Source organism: Solanum stenotomum, chromosome 2 (genome assembly GCF_019186545.1).
Source record: "Solanum stenotomum isolate F172 chromosome 2, ASM1918654v1, whole genome shotgun sequence".
NCBI classification, from domain to species: domain Eukaryota; kingdom Viridiplantae; phylum Streptophyta; class Magnoliopsida; order Solanales; family Solanaceae; genus Solanum; species Solanum stenotomum.
In genome coordinates, this window is record NC_064283.1 from 5,951,722 (window position 1) to 5,971,187 (window position 19,466).

General features: G+C 31.6%; 1 protein-coding gene across 1 annotated transcript; it reads left to right on the top strand.

Moving 5' to 3' along the window:
• The first annotated feature begins 5,530 nt into the window (after positions 1-5,530).
• On the top strand, positions 5,531-8,095 carry LOC125857028 (protein DETOXIFICATION 48-like). The gene is made up of 2 exons (XM_049536696.1): positions 5,531-5,892; positions 6,339-8,095. The coding sequence occupies exons 1-2, from the start codon at positions 5,755-5,757 to the stop codon at positions 7,857-7,859; spliced, it is 1,659 nt and encodes a 552-aa protein (XP_049392653.1). The 5' UTR covers positions 5,531-5,754; the 3' UTR covers positions 7,860-8,095.
• The last annotated feature ends 11,371 nt before the right edge of the window (positions 8,096-19,466 follow it).

Sequence of the window (19,466 nt, forward strand, 5' to 3'; positions counted from 1 at the left end):
GTACAAACTGTACAAGAAGTGTTCAGTATATAAAGCACATATTCTTTGTGCATTTAATCTATCTCCGAGTATGGTTTTACTCTGTAAATAGTACTCTTTTTCAGCTGCAAAGGCATTTATCACATCCACATCACAGAAGGCTTTATATAGTACTCTGTAATTGTGCTCTGTTAGACAAGGCTATAGTAAAAGTCATCTCATCATTGCTGCCAGCCATTTATAGATTGTTAGCTTTGGCATGCAACAAAAACTATAATCAACCTAGTATAGTAATAATGAATATACTCTGGAGTTATAATCTCGAGCATACGTAATGGCACCCTAAACTTGTGATTCCATGGACTGATTTTTTTTCTGCCCAAACCATCACCCACAGGGAGTTAGAACCAATTTGTGATATATAAAATAACCTGGCTTTTAGATGCCCGTTATCTATGAAGATGGAGGATACATACATGAAAACCAATCTGGAACATTATCAGGGCCATCTTTTTCTGTAGCTCAAAACCACATCTCTTGCACCAACTATATTTCCTATGTACGTCAAAAGTGGTGTAGTTGAACTCAAAATCATTAACTCATAAGATCACGGAGAAAACTATTTCTCAGCACCCAGTCTTATGCTCAAGATTGTCAGGATGTACAGAATGTTCCCTGCACGAGCAATGACCGAATAGGCAATTTGATAGCATACATATAAAACCGTCCAGTCCAACTTATGTGCAATTAGATCCTTACTGAAACCTTTACATTTGAGCTGCCGATAGCATGTAGTGCAAAAAGATAATTCACTAAACTGTGATGAGAACAAGTTTCGTGTCAGATGCTCCATCTTATTCTGCTGTAAACACAACTCGCCATAAGTTTGCGTCTCTTTAATGTTGATATGCTATTTAGGATCAAAGTTGTGCTTTTGTCAACCATTCATGGTCATGGAGTCTGTGCCCATAGCTAATAATGCTGAAAATAAGTGAAGTTGCAGCTAGGGATCCTTATTAGTCATCAGGCTTTATTCTTTTACCAAAAATATTATGTTTTTCGCAAGCTTACTTGCTTTGGTGATATATCAAGGTGCCCTGGAATCTCATGCAGTTTGCACATGACTTTGGTGAATTCATTTTATAAAATTTTGGTTGGAGGCTAACAGTTCCGGCAGACTGAGCCCTTGATTAAGACATAATTAATCTTTCACTATGAAATTTGTGTGTATTGGAAGCTTGTCTGATAAGAAAAGGTTCCCTTTTCTAATATTCTCTCTTTTCTTGTAGCTTTCTTGTGTGCTTGGGAATAAATTCCTACTGTTGTTGCATATCAGAATCTATAAAAGTTCTTCCTTCCATGTAAAATGCTTACATTTAATAAAGGTGATTGGTACTATTCATTCAAACAACATTGGAATTTTAGTTGTACAATGGCAAAATTCAATGCATTAGTAGACCTGAAGATATCTAGAATAACATCATTGTCTGCTTAATGTGAAAGATTATGAAGTTTAATCGCACATTCATTGATATTTCCTTTTCGCATCGAAAGACCTGTAGATTGTGGTTACAATGTGTGACTTTGGGGGTGAGATAAAGACTAGAACCAGAAGATACTGGAAATGAAAAAAATTTAGCTACCATTCTTTTTCTGTTTTTTTTTTTGGAGAAAAAGTGGAGAATTAGAATGAGTGAATTTGTTCTGTAGTGTACAGAGCTATCATCCATGAGAAAATGTTGAAATATATTTAAGGTGTGACATCTCTGGTGGAAGAGGACATGACAATCGCTAAAAAAAATTCTTTTGCTGTTCTAAAAGGCGATTTCGACGTACTAAACTTGGCATATATTACATGCTTAAAAGTTAATTTGGTGGAAAAATGTTGTAGAAGGAGAATAAAAACTTGGTGCAGATGAATTGGAAAAGCCGTACTTGTGAATCAGATCCAATTTTAGATGCTAACACTCTGTCAATTTTGGTTCATTACGATCTGATGGCATCAGCTCCATATGCATATTGCTGTAATTGTGGATCCCCACCCCCCATCTGGGATATTGAGCAAAAAATCACTACCATATTACTATTTTATTTTTAAGTAGAAGAGCGGTGGAAATACATTTTTTAAACACAAGTAATGTTATTTTAGTAGTGTACTTGCATTTTTTTTTTGGGTTGTTGTTCAAGTACTGAAGAGTGAAAGAATATTTTCTTTGAATTGACAAGCATTATTCAATTGTCCCAAGTTATGTTACGTTTCATTTGTTTCACGTAGCCATGTTGGTGGATAAGATCGTATACTTTATTCAATTTATATACACTGATAATGTAACAAATCCTTGCTACGAGCAAGGCTTTAAGCTGACTACTAGCCCCTTGTATCTGTCTTTGTGACCAGTAATGAAAGCAAGCTTACACGAGCGGAGTTTAAGTTTCACTGTTACACTGTCAATATGGTCTGCCACTAATTTTAATAAGGGGGTTCAAAATCTGAGAAATAAACACACGAACTAGTGGAAGGGGGTTCGACATCTATTATACATACCTAAAAGGTAATTTTAACCATGTATAAATAGTAATATTTTTTGTCCGAACCCCTCATTATATGCTGCCTCCGCCCCTGGGTCTGACACATTGATAAGTTTTTTTTTTATTTTTTGGAGGAAATAAAAGGATTTTGTGATTGAAAAATTAGTGGGGGAGTAGGAAAGGTGCAGGTAACTCTGGGTGCTGCTGGTTAAAGTTGTTCTGTTTCTGTTTCTGTTTGTGTTGCTTTGCAGAAATACGGAGAGACGCACAAGCAAGGCATTAAGGCCCCCCACTTGGAGACACATTGATCCCTGTTGTGAAAATTGGATACAATAAAATTTTAAATGGCTGTAAATGCAACACGTACTTTTTTGTATTTTTATTTTACAAGATTTTGTTTCAGTGTCCCCTTTTCTTCCATCTGCCTCTTCTTCATATGGCCATCTACTGCATACTGTTCTCTTCTGTCACACACCAATTAACCCTTAGTGGTCCCTTTTTTTTTCCCTTTCGAATTTTTTGCAATTTTGCATGATGCTGCTTTCTTATATACGACCACCTTCCCACTCATCCAACAATTCCACATTTTTTTCCCCCTTTCCTACTTCCCACAAACTGTGAGTATTCAGGATAACTTATTTAACTCCCAAGATCAAATATTATGTAAGAGAAAAGATCCCTTCGATTTGACACTTTTGGCCACTTTAAAAATAAAAATAAAGTAAAAATTAACCCCACCACTTTGTTGCTTCTTCTGTTCCTATCCGAATTCCCTAAAGAGAGGTTGTTCGGATGCTAAGTACTTTCTGACTCCTATCTCGAGGTAAGTAACTAGGGAGGAGTAAAAGAAAAGAAAGAAGTTTGTTGGCACGTACATTCTCATTCGCAAGATTATATATATCTTTCAAAATGCTGGCAAATTTAACCATTTCCTTAGGTTTAAACATGTACAATCTCATCTTGGATTGAGACAATTCGATTGATCTCATCCACTTGATAATTTCTATAGAAGTTGTATCCTTTGAAGAAGAAAATATGTTTGTTGTTGGCTGTGCAACCATTCACTTTACCAAAATTGAATGAAATAAAATAGAAATGAATAAGTTCCCTTTTTAGTACTTATAAAAAGAAAAAATACCCATACCAAATGGCCCACACCGACCATAACATTAGTGATTAGATATCTATATTAAAATTAAAAATCATATGATAAATGTCGTATAAGGAATCGTTCAGTTTTTTTTTTTTTTTTTCTCTTCCCACTACTTGAAGAGAAGGAAAATTCCGGCCACAACTTTTCCAGCTGCTTCTTCAAAAACAACACAGCGTGTTGTCTTCACAAACGCATTATTATTATTATTATTATTTTTACAGTGGTGTTTGATATTATATTATAATGCGATAGTGTGTTGTTTTTGATATTATATTATAATGTGATAGTGTGTTGTTTTTGATATTATAAATAATAAAGTGGAAAAAATAGTACATAAATTATATGTAAAGGCCAAAAAAAAGATGGGACCTTGAAAACAGAATTTTAGAAAAAACAGATGTGCACTCACAAAAAAGTTGCAAGTAGCCAAAGACTTAAACGGTGTTTGAGGGGTTACAGACAACATAAGTCATGCTCGATACTCTGGTGCATCACATGGGCTGCGAGGGGAATGTAACATGCATGCAATTCTTTTGCCTTACAACATGCCAACATTTCCTTAGCCACACTTCCCGACAGATCCATGATTTTAAGTTTATGAGTTCTTATAACGACGTCACAATCAGATATTTTTGGTGAATTTCATAGTACAAATACTATGAGTTCATGTGATCTAGACCCCCATGCCTCAAAGAAAAAAGGACATTTGGTGTCTAAAATTCAAAACTCATTGATTCGTTTTAAAAGGGAAAGCACTCGTTACTAAGAGTATCTGATCGATTTTGTATGAACATTTGTAGGCATCAAGAATAAGAAACTTATAGGTGTTTTGTCATATCAAAACTAGCTACTAACTAAAACTTTGAACAAATATTGATATTACTTGTCAATCCATTCCTTCACTTGGAAAATAACATAGATAATCTTTATATTCCCTTTGTTTCTCCTTTCCCCCCCTCTTTTGATGGGTGAGGATGAAAAGAGTTTTTTTTTTTGTGTGTGTGGGGGGTGGGGGGAATTAAAGGGGTGCGATTGGATAGGCGGTTAATTAAGTGTAGAATTGATTGAAACCTAACAAGAGGGATGTAATAAAAACTTATCCAAGACTTGATAAATTAGAATAATGTGTTGATCATTTAACTATAGGGTATAATCCTCCAACATTAATATATAAATTGCCAATAGGGCATTGACACTTGAACAAAACTCATAAAACCATGCAGGTTTCTTCAAGTGCAGCCGTTTGGACGGTGAAACACTAATATGCCCATTAACAAATTATTCTATAATGCATTTTTTATTCATGGACCAACATCACCCTCTTTCTTAGGAATACTTAATTATTACTATTTACTTTCTACTATAGCTTATATTACTACTAAGACAAGATGGAAAAAGCTCCAATTCATAGCCTTTTGAAATGGACAAGGCCCTACCTTTTCATAAGGCCACACGTCCATTCCATCTCATTTAAGTAAGAAAAAGAATCAAAGATAGAATTTTATTTTTATTGTAAGAAAAGAAAGTAGAATGACAAGATAGATAGGCCCGGCCCCCACTAAGCGTCAAAATCAGAATTTGAAGTTTATGATCATAATTACTGAATTCACAATCAAATATTTGTACTATTTTATTGATTTTCTAATACGAATATATTATCTAAGGAAAAAATTATTAGATTCATTTGAATTCGTACTTAATATTATAGCTCCGCCTCGGCCCCCACCCCACCCCAATCTCTCTTCTCACCAAGAGCCGCATTTTATTGGCAAAATTGAGCATCCTAGCTCATATAAGGACACGTCTATTGTAGGGTCAAATTCTTGCATGTATATATATACTACACATCTTGGTTGCACCCTTACTTGCATTCAAAGCTCTAAAACAACAAAAACATATATACCTCATTAAAAAGGTTTCTCTCTCTAATATATTTATTTATTTATTTCTCTTTTCCCTTTTTTCTCCTTGTGTTGCCCACAAAACCATAATATTTATTATCTCTACTAGTCTACTATTGCATCTTCAAGCCTACCAATCTCTTCACACAAAGCAAGAAAGAAACTAGGATAGAAATATAGATAGAGAAAACTATGTGCAACCCAAAGCCTTCTTCTCCATCCTCCTTTGTCTCCAATGAAAAAGTCCATTTTGTGAACTCAAACAAACCAATTGATGTTCAAGTTGATGATGAAGAAGAACAACTTCATAAATGGCCAACCCCATCTGAGGTAAATATATACATATAAAAAAAATAAAAAATAAATAACTTTTCCCCCTATACCCCAACTGAGTTACATTAGCTCAAGGGTTCAGTTCGCTGAAAAATTACAATATATATATATATATATATAAATTTCTTTAACCCTTACAACTCTAAGGAACCTTTTTGTTTAGTGGTAAAGCAAGTTCAAGAATTTTTTTTAAATTGCAAGTTCAAGTACTTCTTAACTCACAATATACTAGTATTTTTTGAGTTCTTTTGCTAAAAATCTTTCCTTCCACCTCAACCAACCACCATACACATATATATACAAATATGTATATATATGCATGTAAAATTTCTTTTTTTTATGTGACAGTCTCACATTGGTTAGGAAATGGATCGATAGTCTGCGTGTCATATCTTTACACTTCCCTATAACACTAAAACTTACTTTTTGTTTAAACATTTCAGGCTTTTGAAGAAATGAAAGAAATAGGTAAGATTGCTGGACCAACAGCAATAACAGGGCTGGTACTTTATTCAAGATCCATGATCTCCATGCTATTTCTTGGATATTTAGGTGAACTTGAGCTAGCAGGAGGGTCTCTTTCTATTGGTTTTGCTAATATAACTGGTTACTCTGTCATCTCTGGTTTAGCAATGGGAATGGAACCAATTTGTGGACAAGCTTATGGTGCTAAACAAATGAAACTTCTTGGAATCACCCTTCAAAGAACAGTACTTCTTTTACTTTCGACTTCAATCCCTATCTCTTTCATGTGGCTAAACATGAAAAGAATACTTTTATGGTGTGGTCAAGATGAAGATATTTCAAATATGGCCCATACTTTCATTGTCTTTGCAATTCCTGACCTTTTTTTCCTATCTTTACTTCATCCTCTTAGGATTTACCTTAGGACACAAAATATTACATTACCTTTAACTTATTGTTCTGGTATTTCCGTACTACTACATGTCCCACTCAACTTCCTCCTCGTGCGATATTGTGATTTGGGTATCGCTGGTGTTGCTCTAGCTATGGTCTTAACTAATTTGAACTTTTTTCTCTTGCTCTGCTCCTTTGTTTACTTTTCCGGTGTATATAAGGATTCTTGGGTTGCCCCGAGCATGGATTGTGTTCGGGGCTGGTCCTCATTGATGGCGTTGGCGATTCCAACGTGTGTTTCTGTTTGTCTAGAGTGGTGGTGGTATGAGTTTATGATATTGTTATGTGGACTATTGGCTAATCCTAAAGCAACAATTGCTTCTATGGGGATATTAATCCAAACTACTTCTTTAGTCTACGTCTTCCCATCTTCCCTAAGCCTTGGTGTTTCAACTCGAGTTGGGAATGAGCTTGGTGCTAACCGGCCTGGTAGGGCCCGGATATCGATGATTGTTTCCCTTTTTTGTGCAATGGCATTGGGATTAGGGGCAATGTTGTTTACAACTTTGATGAGGCATAAATGGGGTGGATTTTTTACTAAGGATGTTGAGATACTTAAGTTGACTTCAATTGCATTGCCAATTGTAGGGCTTTGTGAATTGGGAAATTGTCCACAAACAACAGGTTGTGGTGTGTTGAGAGGAAGTGCAAGGCCTACAATTGGTGCAAATATTAATTTGGGCTCATTTTATGTTGTTGGAATGCCAGTAGCTATACTTGTTGGATTTCTATTGAAAAAGGGGTTTGGTGGATTATGGATTGGGTTACTTGCAGCACAGGCCTCATGTGCAATACTAATGCTTTATGTATTGTGCAAAACTGATTGGAAACTTCAAGTTGAAAGGTCAAAACAGTTAACACAATCAACTTCTACTTCTTTGCCAGTGACAATGCCTAATTTGGACAAGAAAAAGAAGAAAAAAAAGAGTAATAATAATAATAGTAATAATCTTGAAGAGATTTTGTGCAATAAAGTGGAAGATGATTTGATGAAATCAGCAGCTGCTTCACTTGATACAGACCCTCTCATACCTTCCACTACTTAATTAATTCAGAGATTATTGTGCATTGATTGGATTAACTCTCTTCATTTTTATTTTTATTTTTTTTTGGGTCCCTCTAATACCCTTTGATGGGTTGATGTGAAAAATTGTTCATTGGGATTTTCTAGACTAATCATGTATTAACATTTGATGATCATGAGGATATATATAAAACTACTAGCTAGCTTTGTTATATGTTTTTTCTTTTAATTTTCATCATGCCCCATGTAATAATAATAATATGGAATATAACATGATGTATCATCTTCTTATAGTTTATTTCTTATTGGTTGTTACTTCCTACTTTAATTCTCATAAAAACTAATCCTACTCAAAGAATCCCTTAAAGTTTGTGCATATAATATTTTAGTTTCAACCTTGAAAAGAACTCTAACTATTACTATACGAATTTAAGTTATTAAAGGTTTTTTTTCTCTTTGGAAAATTCGTGGTCGCTATTCTTTGAGTTTGCACTAAATAAATTTACTTGTACAATAGCTTATAAACCACATAGAAAATGTAAACCGCACTAAGCAAGTCTGGTGTGACGAATTCGACTGATATATCATAGGCAGATAAAATCAATCCCTAGCCTTTCTTATAAGATATCACCTATTACACCGACTCAACCATCCGTAATAGTAACATGTTAGTTTTCATTTTTGACCCTATTATCAAATGATGCTTATGAGTTATGAATGAATTTACATAATATACATTGTTAATGTCATCGAGTTATCTTTACCCTATTATAACAAATAACATATCTTATTTTTAAGATTTCAAATCTCACATTAAAAAAATGATTACATGTATATATCATTTATACAACTTGAACATGATTATATAAATATTTTTTACACCGTCAATATTCCACTACTCTTACTAGCACTATTATATTTGAATTGAAAGAGGGGAAAAGTGTTGTCGGTTGTTTGAAGAAGTGGGAGCAAGGGAAATATATGTACAATACACCTAGCTAACAAGCTTTCTAATTGTTCCCTTATACCATATAAGGCCACACATTCATCACTACCTAATATGGAAAAGTTTTAAGCATATATATCTCCATACACTATATATTTATTAATTAGTACTACAATACATTACTTAAACATCAAACTTCAACTCAACGCTAACAAAATACTATTATTTACACACTTTCTTTTTCTTTACATATCTAATATTTTATTTTTTTTTCATTAATTTGAGGATGGAGGGTTTCTTCATTTTCTTATAATTAAATTGCTTTACAACACATCCTTACTTCAAAAGTCACCTTTCTTATATGTTTATTTATATTCTCTACTTTTTTTTTTCTTTTTGATTTAATGTTAGCTAGAACACAACCAGTACTACTTTCCAAAATTGGTATTATGAGATTATTTTTATCGGCTTTTCTGATACCATCTCAATATCCTTTTTTGACTTTTCTGCCTAGCTTGCGTTTTGAAATGGATCGAATCTTTTGCAAGCTTTTGTGATTATTCTAAAGCTTTTTCGAAAAGTATACAACAACAATAATATTTTGAGTACTACTTCTAGTAAACAATTTTAAACGATCTTGATCAAGTAATTAATTAATTAATTAATTAACCATCTAGCTTAGTACTTAGTTATAATTAGAATAATAAACCCCATGTCACAAAGATTATTTTTTACACGAGGCACAACAAAATTGAGTAATATGAGGAGAGAAAAAGAGAGTGGTGCGTGTATGTATATATCCAAACAATATTTTTGTTTGTTTGTTTGTTTTTTGGTGTTCGATATCTATATTGAGTTCACTTAATTTGTATTCATGTTATGTAAGGTTCATTTAAAGGAAAAACACTCCCTAACAGGTTTCTTTTCATAAATAATCAAGACGGAAATCTGAAACTTCTGATTAAGGATCTTATCCATCGTATCACGATGCTCGATTATATCCAAACAAGTTAAGTATAAAGGAGTGATAATATTGTGGCAGTAGAGTGAGTGAGTGAGTGAGGGGGGGCCCTGTTTGTAACTGAAGAAACAAACTAAGCTATTATTGCTTGTGTCTACTTGTGAGATGACAAAATTTTGTGCAGTGCCTCTGCATAGCAATTTCCAGCCTCTTCTTCCCCACCATCTCAGTGTCCATTAATTTGTTTGTTTCTTTGCAGATGCACCACCACTACCTCCACCAACAAACCACACTAAAAATGGATATTTACTTCAAGGAGAAATTAGCTACCTATAGGAGCCTTAATTATATTACTATAACTTATTTTACACAATCCTATCATGGTCATGCACATGCCATGATTTAGACAAGGTTTTGTGGGTCCAACCAAACTCATTATTGATGTATGACTACAGAGTCACGATTTTCACTAAAATATAAGAAATATGAAAAAATCAAAGTTATAGTAATATGGTTTGTTTGATGCTATAGAAGAATTGAGTCCTTTGTTAATTTGAATAAGAAATTGATAGTGTTTATAATCGACAAACAACTACAAAGAATCAGATCCTTTAACATGTCTAGAGATGATTGTTTTGTGAATTATAACCAATTTACTATTGTAATAGGTGATTGAGTGTTGAAGCTTTGCTTTCTACTTCCTAAGACTAGATATATAATTACTCAAATTTAACATATTACAATTTGCATTCACAATATTTTTGCAAAAGATGAAATACAAAGCGTATAATATATGGTGGTGTTTGGAGGAATATAGCTATCATAGGACTATTCCTTATCCCCTTTGTATTAATGTGGAAAATAATTATGAAAATATCAAAGAGTTATTAGTCCCACAAAATTATAAAGTATGTAGTGGGAAAATTTGCTGGCATTTGTGGTACAGAGGAAGGACTTTAATTTGCATCATATAATATATCACAACTCACACGCCTAAAATAGGTCAATTTTCGAGCGCAGTACCATTCTTGTCCTCTTTGCATCATCTCTTATCTCTTATTTCGAAAAAATGCGTCACACTTCTCTTCTCTTTCTTTCTTATTATTTTTCAAATCGATTTTAATTTAAGGTATGTTTGGTAGGAAAAATATAATCTCAAAAAAAATATATATATGTGGATTTTTTATTTATTTCTTAGCATTTGATAAGTACATGGATAGAAAACATTATGTTTAATCGATACTATGGTGGGGTGTTTGGAGCGTAGGGTGAAGATAATTAATGTGCAATGTGTTTGTCCAAATAGTAAAAGGACATTTTAAACTCGAAAATTAATGTTAAGGGTAATTTAGGTCTTATTTCTCATTATATCAAGATAATCAATAATATTTTCTCACTTATCTTACAACATGGCTGGAACTCTCAACCTACTTGTTAATAATGAAGGCGCTCAACTAAGTAAGCTACACTTGCTACAACTAAGGTCCAATAGGTGTAAGGAGAACAAATTTAAATTTATTCAATAATTAAAGGTCATTTCTTTTTTTACCCTTTTCTACATTTATTAATTTGATGATTTTACACTTAGAGCTAGAAGGAAAAAAATCCTTTTTTTGTTTTCCACCTAGTGTTTGATATTCGCATTGAGATTCAACTAATCCCAATTCGTATAGGATAGAGCCCCATTCAAAAATAGCGCTCCGTGCTATTTTTAAATTTTCTTTTAAAAGAAGGATATATATGGTAGAGTAGAAACGGTAATGTCAGACCGTACGTGACAACTATTGGAGTGAGAGTTTGAAATTGGAAATAATGTAGCTGCCGTCTGGCCTTTGGTACTAGTAAACTTTACTCTTATTTACGATCCTCCAATCTTCAGTTTGGATAACACATATAATATATGCTTTTTTATTCTATTCTCTATTGGCTAAATGACAAATTCCCTCCTTTTCCCATTTACTATATGCCCTGCCCTGTACCATTCTTGTACTCCGAACCTAGCCTAAACTTGAGTTTTAATCATCATAACCCTATTCTTCTATTCCAACAACAATGTCCAAATGTAAGAACAAACAACAATAATGGAGTAGTTTTAATAAGAATAAGTGGCGAAGTCAAGATTTTTATTTGATGTATAATAGTAATCTATTAATCGAAATCTTTAGTTTGGTCATAAAATAAATATATTGATAACATGGTTGATTTTGACAATTAAGTCAATAATGTACATGAAAGATAGACGAATCGATAGAAAAACATAAGAGAATGCCAAAAAACACAAATAAGGAGAGCTTACAAATTGGAGTGATTTGCACTAATATGATTTTTTGGTGGCATTTAGGGGTGTGCAAAAACCGATTTAACTAATAAATCGAACCGAAAAAAACACTATTGGTTTATTGATTTGGGTTATTGGGCTAACGGTTTTTAAACAGTTTTTCAAAATTTTTTATTGGGTTATCGGTTCGGTTTTTGGTTTTATGATTTTTGTTAATGGTTAAACCGTTAACCCAATCAAACTATACTAAATTTACTATTTTATCCCTAGACCAGTAAACCCTAATTATATAATATTTTACAAACCCTATTACTTTAATCTCGGTATTACTTAAAACCCTATTACCTCTTTGCCTCTACTAAATTTACTATTTAATCCCTAGACTAGTAAACCCTAATTATATAACATTTTACAAACCCTATTACTTAATCTCAGTTTATCTTGTTTCATTCTGTAATTGCAAGCACATTTCTAACTTGAATGTGCCAATTGCCTAGACTCTAGTGTCTAAACTTGCAAGAAAAATGATTGTTACTTTTATGATTATTACTTTCATGCCAAATGCTGGAAAAATCATATGGTTTATATGAAAATTTTCTTATCGTGTATATATCAATATATATGAATATTTTCTTATTGGTTAAATCGAAAATCGAACCATTAAGTACCATAAATCGACTAAGCAAAAACCGATAAGAAATATGTTATTAGTTTGGTTATCGGTTTGATGTATTTACAAATCGAAAACCGATAAACCGAACCGACCGATGCACACCCTAGTAGCATTATTTAAATTTTGATCCCCTTAATAGAAATTGAAAATATGTTCTTAGTTATTGTCGTGATGATTTATGGTGATTTGTCAAGATGTCTAAGCAAATATTTGGTTGTTGCTGGGATTTGAGATTTCTTATTTGATATTGATTAAGACTTGTCTCAATAATAAGTTATGGTAATTCGTCAAGATTTATGATCAAATCCAGATAAATTGTCGAAACTCACTGAAATCCTGACGATTCAGAATTTGTGATCATCATAACATATTGTGTAGAGATTTACTAATACATTTTACTTCAAAGTTGATCCAAATGACTTCAAATTTGATATTCAAATTAATTCCTAATACTAACCGCGACAATTTTCAATAATTAGATGGGTAAAGGGTCAAATATGCCCCTAAATTATTCGAAAAAGTACATATACCTTCCGTTTAAAGTTTGGCTCACTCATGTCCTCGCCGTCCAACTTTTCGTCTAAATATGCCCTTATGGGCGTTAGTTGGCCTGCTGGACATATCCAACTCATTTTCCATTTCTTTAAATGCCACATGGAATTGCCATGTCATTTTGACTTTACCACATGGCATTTATATCAAAATGGAAAGGGATCAATTATGCCCGTAAAAAATTCGAACTCATAAACACTTGATCCGACCCATAAATCAACCCCCCTTTTAAATAAACTACCCGACCCGTTTTCAACAATTTTGTTTAAATTTTTAATTTTTTCGGTAAATCCCAAAAATTAGTAATTGATTAATAAAAAATAGGAAAAATATGAAAAAAATATAAAATTAACGCCAAAAATTCACAAATAAATATTGTAACCTCAAATTCATCAATTTCAACAATTTTTTTAATTTTTTATTTTTTTTGGGTAAATCCCGAAAATGAGTAATTGATTAATAAAAAATATGAAAAATATATAAAATTAACGCCAAAAAATCACAAATAAATATAGTAACCTTAAATTCAAAAATTTCAACAATTTTTTTTAATTTTTTTTTTTGGCAAATCCCGAAAATGAGTAATTGATTAATAAAAAATATATAAAATTAACGCCAAAAAATCACAAATAAATATAGTAACCTTAATTCAAAAATTTCAACAATTTTTTTTAATTTTTATTTTTTTAATAAATTACTCATTTTCGGGATTTGCCAAAAAAAAATTAAAAAAAAATTGTTGAACTTTTTGAATTTAAGGTTACTATATTTATTTGTGATTTTTTTTTGGCGTTAATTTTATATTTTTTTCATATTTTTCATATTTTTTATTAATCAATTACTCATTTTCGTGATTTACCCAAAAAAAATTAAAAAAATTGTTGAATTTAAGGTTACAATATTTATTTGTGAATTTTTGGCATTAATGTTATATTTTTTTTTCATATTTTTCCTATTTTTTATTAATCAATTACTAATTTTCGGGATTTACTGAAAAAAATAAAAATTTAAACAAAATTGTTGAAAACGGGTCGGGTAGTTTATTTAAAAGGGGGTTGATTTATGGGTCGGATTAGGTGTTTATGGGTTCAAATTTTTTAGGAGGCATAATTGATCCCTTTCCATTTTCATATAAATGTCACGTAGTAAAGTCAAAATGACATGGCAATTCCTTGTGACATTTAAAGAAATGAAAAATGAGTTGGATATGTCCAGCAGACCAACTAACGTCCATAAGGGCATATTTAGACAAAAAGTTGGACGGCGAAGGCATGAGTGAGCCAAACTTTAAACGAAGGGTATATCTAGAACTTTTCGAATAGTTTAGGGGCATATTTGACCCTTTGCCCTAATTAGATTAAACCCAAACCTTCAAATATTAATAATATCATTTTCTCTTCGTTAAAACGTTTTTTCCAAGCTCAGCAAAACCTAATATTAATATTTTCAATTTTCTACCACCAAACCAATTCAAGTTATTAAAGATAGACAACATAAGCTCAACGCAATATTATCCATTCAATTCCAACCACACATAAGTAATTGAATCTTTAATTTTTATACCACATACTTCAACGTAATACAAATGTCCCTATTTTTATTTATTAGAGTGTTCACATCAAAATTTTGTTATCACTTAGAAAAACGCCGTTATAATTTTAGTCAAATTTCAACTCTTTTTTGCTTCAATGAATAGCTAGCTATATATACAAATTAAAGTACAAGTTGAACTACGTGGATGTGTCAATGTAACAGAAAGGGATGGCTTATATATTAAAAATGGTAGGCCTATATATATATTGCATATGTATACATCTTTGTCATTATATTCTTAAAACTCAATCACTCTATCCCATTTTATATATCTCATTATTATTATTATTTGAATAATCAAACAAAAATTTTATTATTATTATTTCAGATATGTTGTAATACTTTAAATATCCATAGTTCAAAAAGAGCGTGTAAATTGTCTCAAGTGTATGTATGGGTTCTTCAAGTTGGTCACTTTTGATGGACCTACCTAACTAGTTGTGTATCTCTTTCCAGAAACAATATTGGGTGTTTAATTAGGCATTTATTCATTCTTTTTTACTCAAAATAAATTAAAATGATTCTTTTGTAGGAATTAAATAAGAATTCATCCATAAGGGATTTTTAAAAACAATTATTATAATTTCTCTTATACACTTACCCCTATAATGTATGATTGGAAAGAACATGCTATGTCACATGACTCTTTTTGTATCACTTATTCAGATTAGGGTTTCAACTGTGATATAGGAGGTTGCTTTTATATAACGTAACAGTTTCTCATCAAATCAAACGAAATCTGTCATGGTAATTTATTTATAAACAAAAGGAGTAAAAGAATGTCCTTAAACTATATATTTCAAATGGATTAACTTTATCCCATTACAATTTTTATAAAAAAAAATGTTTCATTGTTAGTCAACTAATTTAAAAATGTCCTCCAACCAGCTAAGTAGTTCAAAAGTATCATTCCTATTAACGGTTATACTTCAAAATAAGGAGAAAGGTAAAACCAATCTAAGGCTAATTTTGGACCATTTTCCCTTGTTTATAATATTTTAATGTAATTCAGAATTATGTGAATTTTATTTGTCTACAAAAGTTAAGGAAATTAATATTTGAATTCACATGGAATATTATAATTATTATTATTTCAAAAAAAAATTGGGACGATGAAAATTATACTCCCTCCTGCGTATCAAATCCCTCATGAGCTGCATATAAAGAATGTGGCTTACAGAAAGGAGATTCTCCTTGTTATGGAATATAATCATATCACGTAAAGTTAATTAAAGAGAGAAACACTTTCTATATCAATTTTATTTTTATGATTCAAACTCAAAATTAATAATAAAAAAAATCAAAAAGAATCTTATTCATTCTACTGCAACACGCGTTAGTATTGTCTAGCACTTCATTCTAATTTCTAAACTATGGAATATCGAATATAATTTGGTGCGATATGATATTCCCAAGAATTTCGATTCTTCTTACTCCTCTCTAGTGCTTGTCACAATTGTTGGAAATGCGTCCCTCATCTGTTAAATAAATTTTTATTTTTCTCAAAGTTAGTAAAGGCACCAATGCCAGCATCCTATGTGCCACATAAATTAAAAAGAAAACAGAAAAATTACGATTCAAGATTCAATTAATTAAGGGTAAATTTCATAAACGAAACTATAGTTTAAAGCAAAATTACCATTAATAGTTATTATTTTCGTATTCCTTATATGCATTCGTTCGAAATTTTGATGTATTAACACATACAATTACTGAATACAATCAAGATAAGTTGTATACGTTTGCTTAATTTTATTGTATCAAAGCATGTAGTCTCGATGAATACATTAACGATAGACTGTATGCACTCATTCAAATTTGATGTATCAATGCATAGAATTGTTGGATACAATCAAGATAGGTTGTATGCGTTCACTCAAATCGATGTATCAATGAATACAGTAACTATAGATTGTATGAGCTCTCTCAAACAGTATTAAGTTAGCTAAGGCATGTAATTTTCCCATTAATTAATTGTTGGGAGTAAGTGGTAGGGTAATGCAGCTATGGAACTTAGCAAAAAGGTTGAAACATACACGGAAATTTTTGGGGAATCTTTAACAAGGATACAATCATACAATTATATATTTTTTCAGATCCCTTCATTGGCATACCCTAAACTGCAATCAGCATTTGTGCTTATTTCCCATGTTATGTGCCTTCTTTAAATTAATTTTTATTTAAAAATAAAACAAATTTCTTCTTTGGAGAATCCCTTTTACCATTCTCATCTCTAATTTTATTCCTCTACAAGATCTTATAAAAATTATTATTGTCACAATTTTTTAGCTCTAAAGGTTTAAAGTTTGATGTATTTAATTACCACTTCCTCCTTTCAATTTAGGTGTGTACGAATAAAAAATAAATTATTTTTAGAAAATTGTAATCTAAAACAAGCCTTAAACCATTATGTGGTTATAATTCTCTCATTAGAAATAAGTTAACTTAATTTTAAATATGAAATATTTGATTGAACAAATAAAAAAAGTACCCCCTTCATTCACTTTTATTAATAACGTACTTTGCACTTCCTATAAAATAATAGTAAATGAAATGCATTAATTATAATAGCATTTTTTTTTAAAAAAGGTGAAATAACGAAGAGATATAGTAATTAATATCAAGGAGAAAAAAACGTGTATTCTCTTGATATGTTAAAGTTAACAAGTAAAAGTTATTTTTAATATAGTGCAAATAACTTCACCTATGTAAACTCACTCATGTTATCGGTCTCAAGTTCAAATAAACGAAGAGAGTAGTCGAGCTAGGGTCAATTCGAAATTAACCTCTCGACCTATAAAGATAGGAATATCATTATATATATCCTATCATTTTTAGATCTTGTTTATAAAATTGCCGAGTGAATAAAATATATCATATAAATTGAGAGGATAGTGTTTTACCTAATCTTGTATACTGCCCTTTTTTGGATGTGTAAAAAGGATAGGTTGATTTGATTAATGGGGTTTTAAGTGAATGCCGTTTTAAATGAAAACCCCACTAGATGAGATAAATAGCAAATGGTTTTATCCTTCTCCAACAAAACACAAGATAAGGACAAAATTTTGAGCAATATTGTCAAGTGTGATTAAATAGTAGTAGCATTACGATTGTAAATGATTTACTACTACTCTTTTAACAAGTGTTAAAATTTACACAAAAAAAGAAAACTTGTCTACAAACTGTTTGATTCCACCATTGCCGAAAGGCATCCTCTCATTCACACTAAAGCCTATAAAAACCCCATAAAAAGTAATGTTTGTTTTAGTTTATTAAATTATTTCAAAACGAAATATGTTTTCTTTAACCATAGTATTCAGATCAGCTTATGCACATCTCACATGTGTGATTTCACACTAGCACATGTATTGTATAATTGTATGAAGAAAAGACCTAGTGTTTTTTGTTTCCGTTGACGAAAAAGAAGTATAATTTGACCCACATTGATATATATACTAGGCTAGCATGTGGCAAATTCGAAGAACACCTACCCCCTACATGACCAATAGTCTATAATGTTCGAAGAGAGAATTATTGGTCTAAAAGTACTATTCCTATTGCATTGCACGGCTTAAATACTTTTGCCGTGTACACCTCCAGAGTTTGCTGATATGTTTTTTTAAAATATGGAGGTTCATGAATCTTGTTGTTATATTATAGACTTTTAGACAAACATCAAAAGTTGCATAATTGACAAAGTAACTTTCCATATTACAATCGACTTTTCAAACCCAAAATAATATAAAATATGTTTTCTTGTTCTTTGACAGAGTGTACCAAGGAGCGGAGCCAGCCAGGGTTCATCCAAACCTCCTTTGACGAAAAATCACATGATTGTTTATACACGACTAAAATTACTTTTCATATTATATAGTAGTCGACTTTGACTGAACTCTTAGTGAATCCTGAATCTGTTACGGTCCATGGGATGATGAATGGACGGCAGAAAATGAGAGTTGGTCATGTCACGCTACTATTTTTGAGGATAATATAAGAGATAATAGTAACAAGAGATACGGCTTTTACCATACCACGAAAAGAAGAGTTAAGGGGAAAAAAAAAACATGCGTGCTGACCAAATAGAGTGTAAAAAATGGCTATGACAAATTGACAGAGAAAGAAGCAAGTAGGATTCTCATATTCAAATTTGGATCAGTTGTTGTTGGGCAATTCAAAGATGCCAATCGTGTGGCATTCAGCTTTTTCTTTTGTGTGTACCAAAGGACGACTGCACTAGTGCCGTATAGCTTTCCAAAGATAAAATGTTTCAAAAATTATTTCTACGATCAAACCTTTCTATAATAGTCATTCATGTAACCAGTAGTGGAACCAGAATTTTCAATAAAGGGGTTCAAAATCTAAAAAAATAGACACATGAAGTAGCTGAAGGGGATTCGACATCTACTATATATACCTAAAAAATTATTTTAACCATGCATAAATCATATAATTTTCCGCCGAAGGGAGTTCAACCCCCTCATAATAGGGTGGCTCCGCCACTGCATGTAACAACATTTCACTATGACGACTTATAACCGATTTTTATGTAATGTTGTATAAATATGTTTTTTTATAATAACATCTTACTATAACAATAAAAAGAGATTCAGATAAACAACATTATTA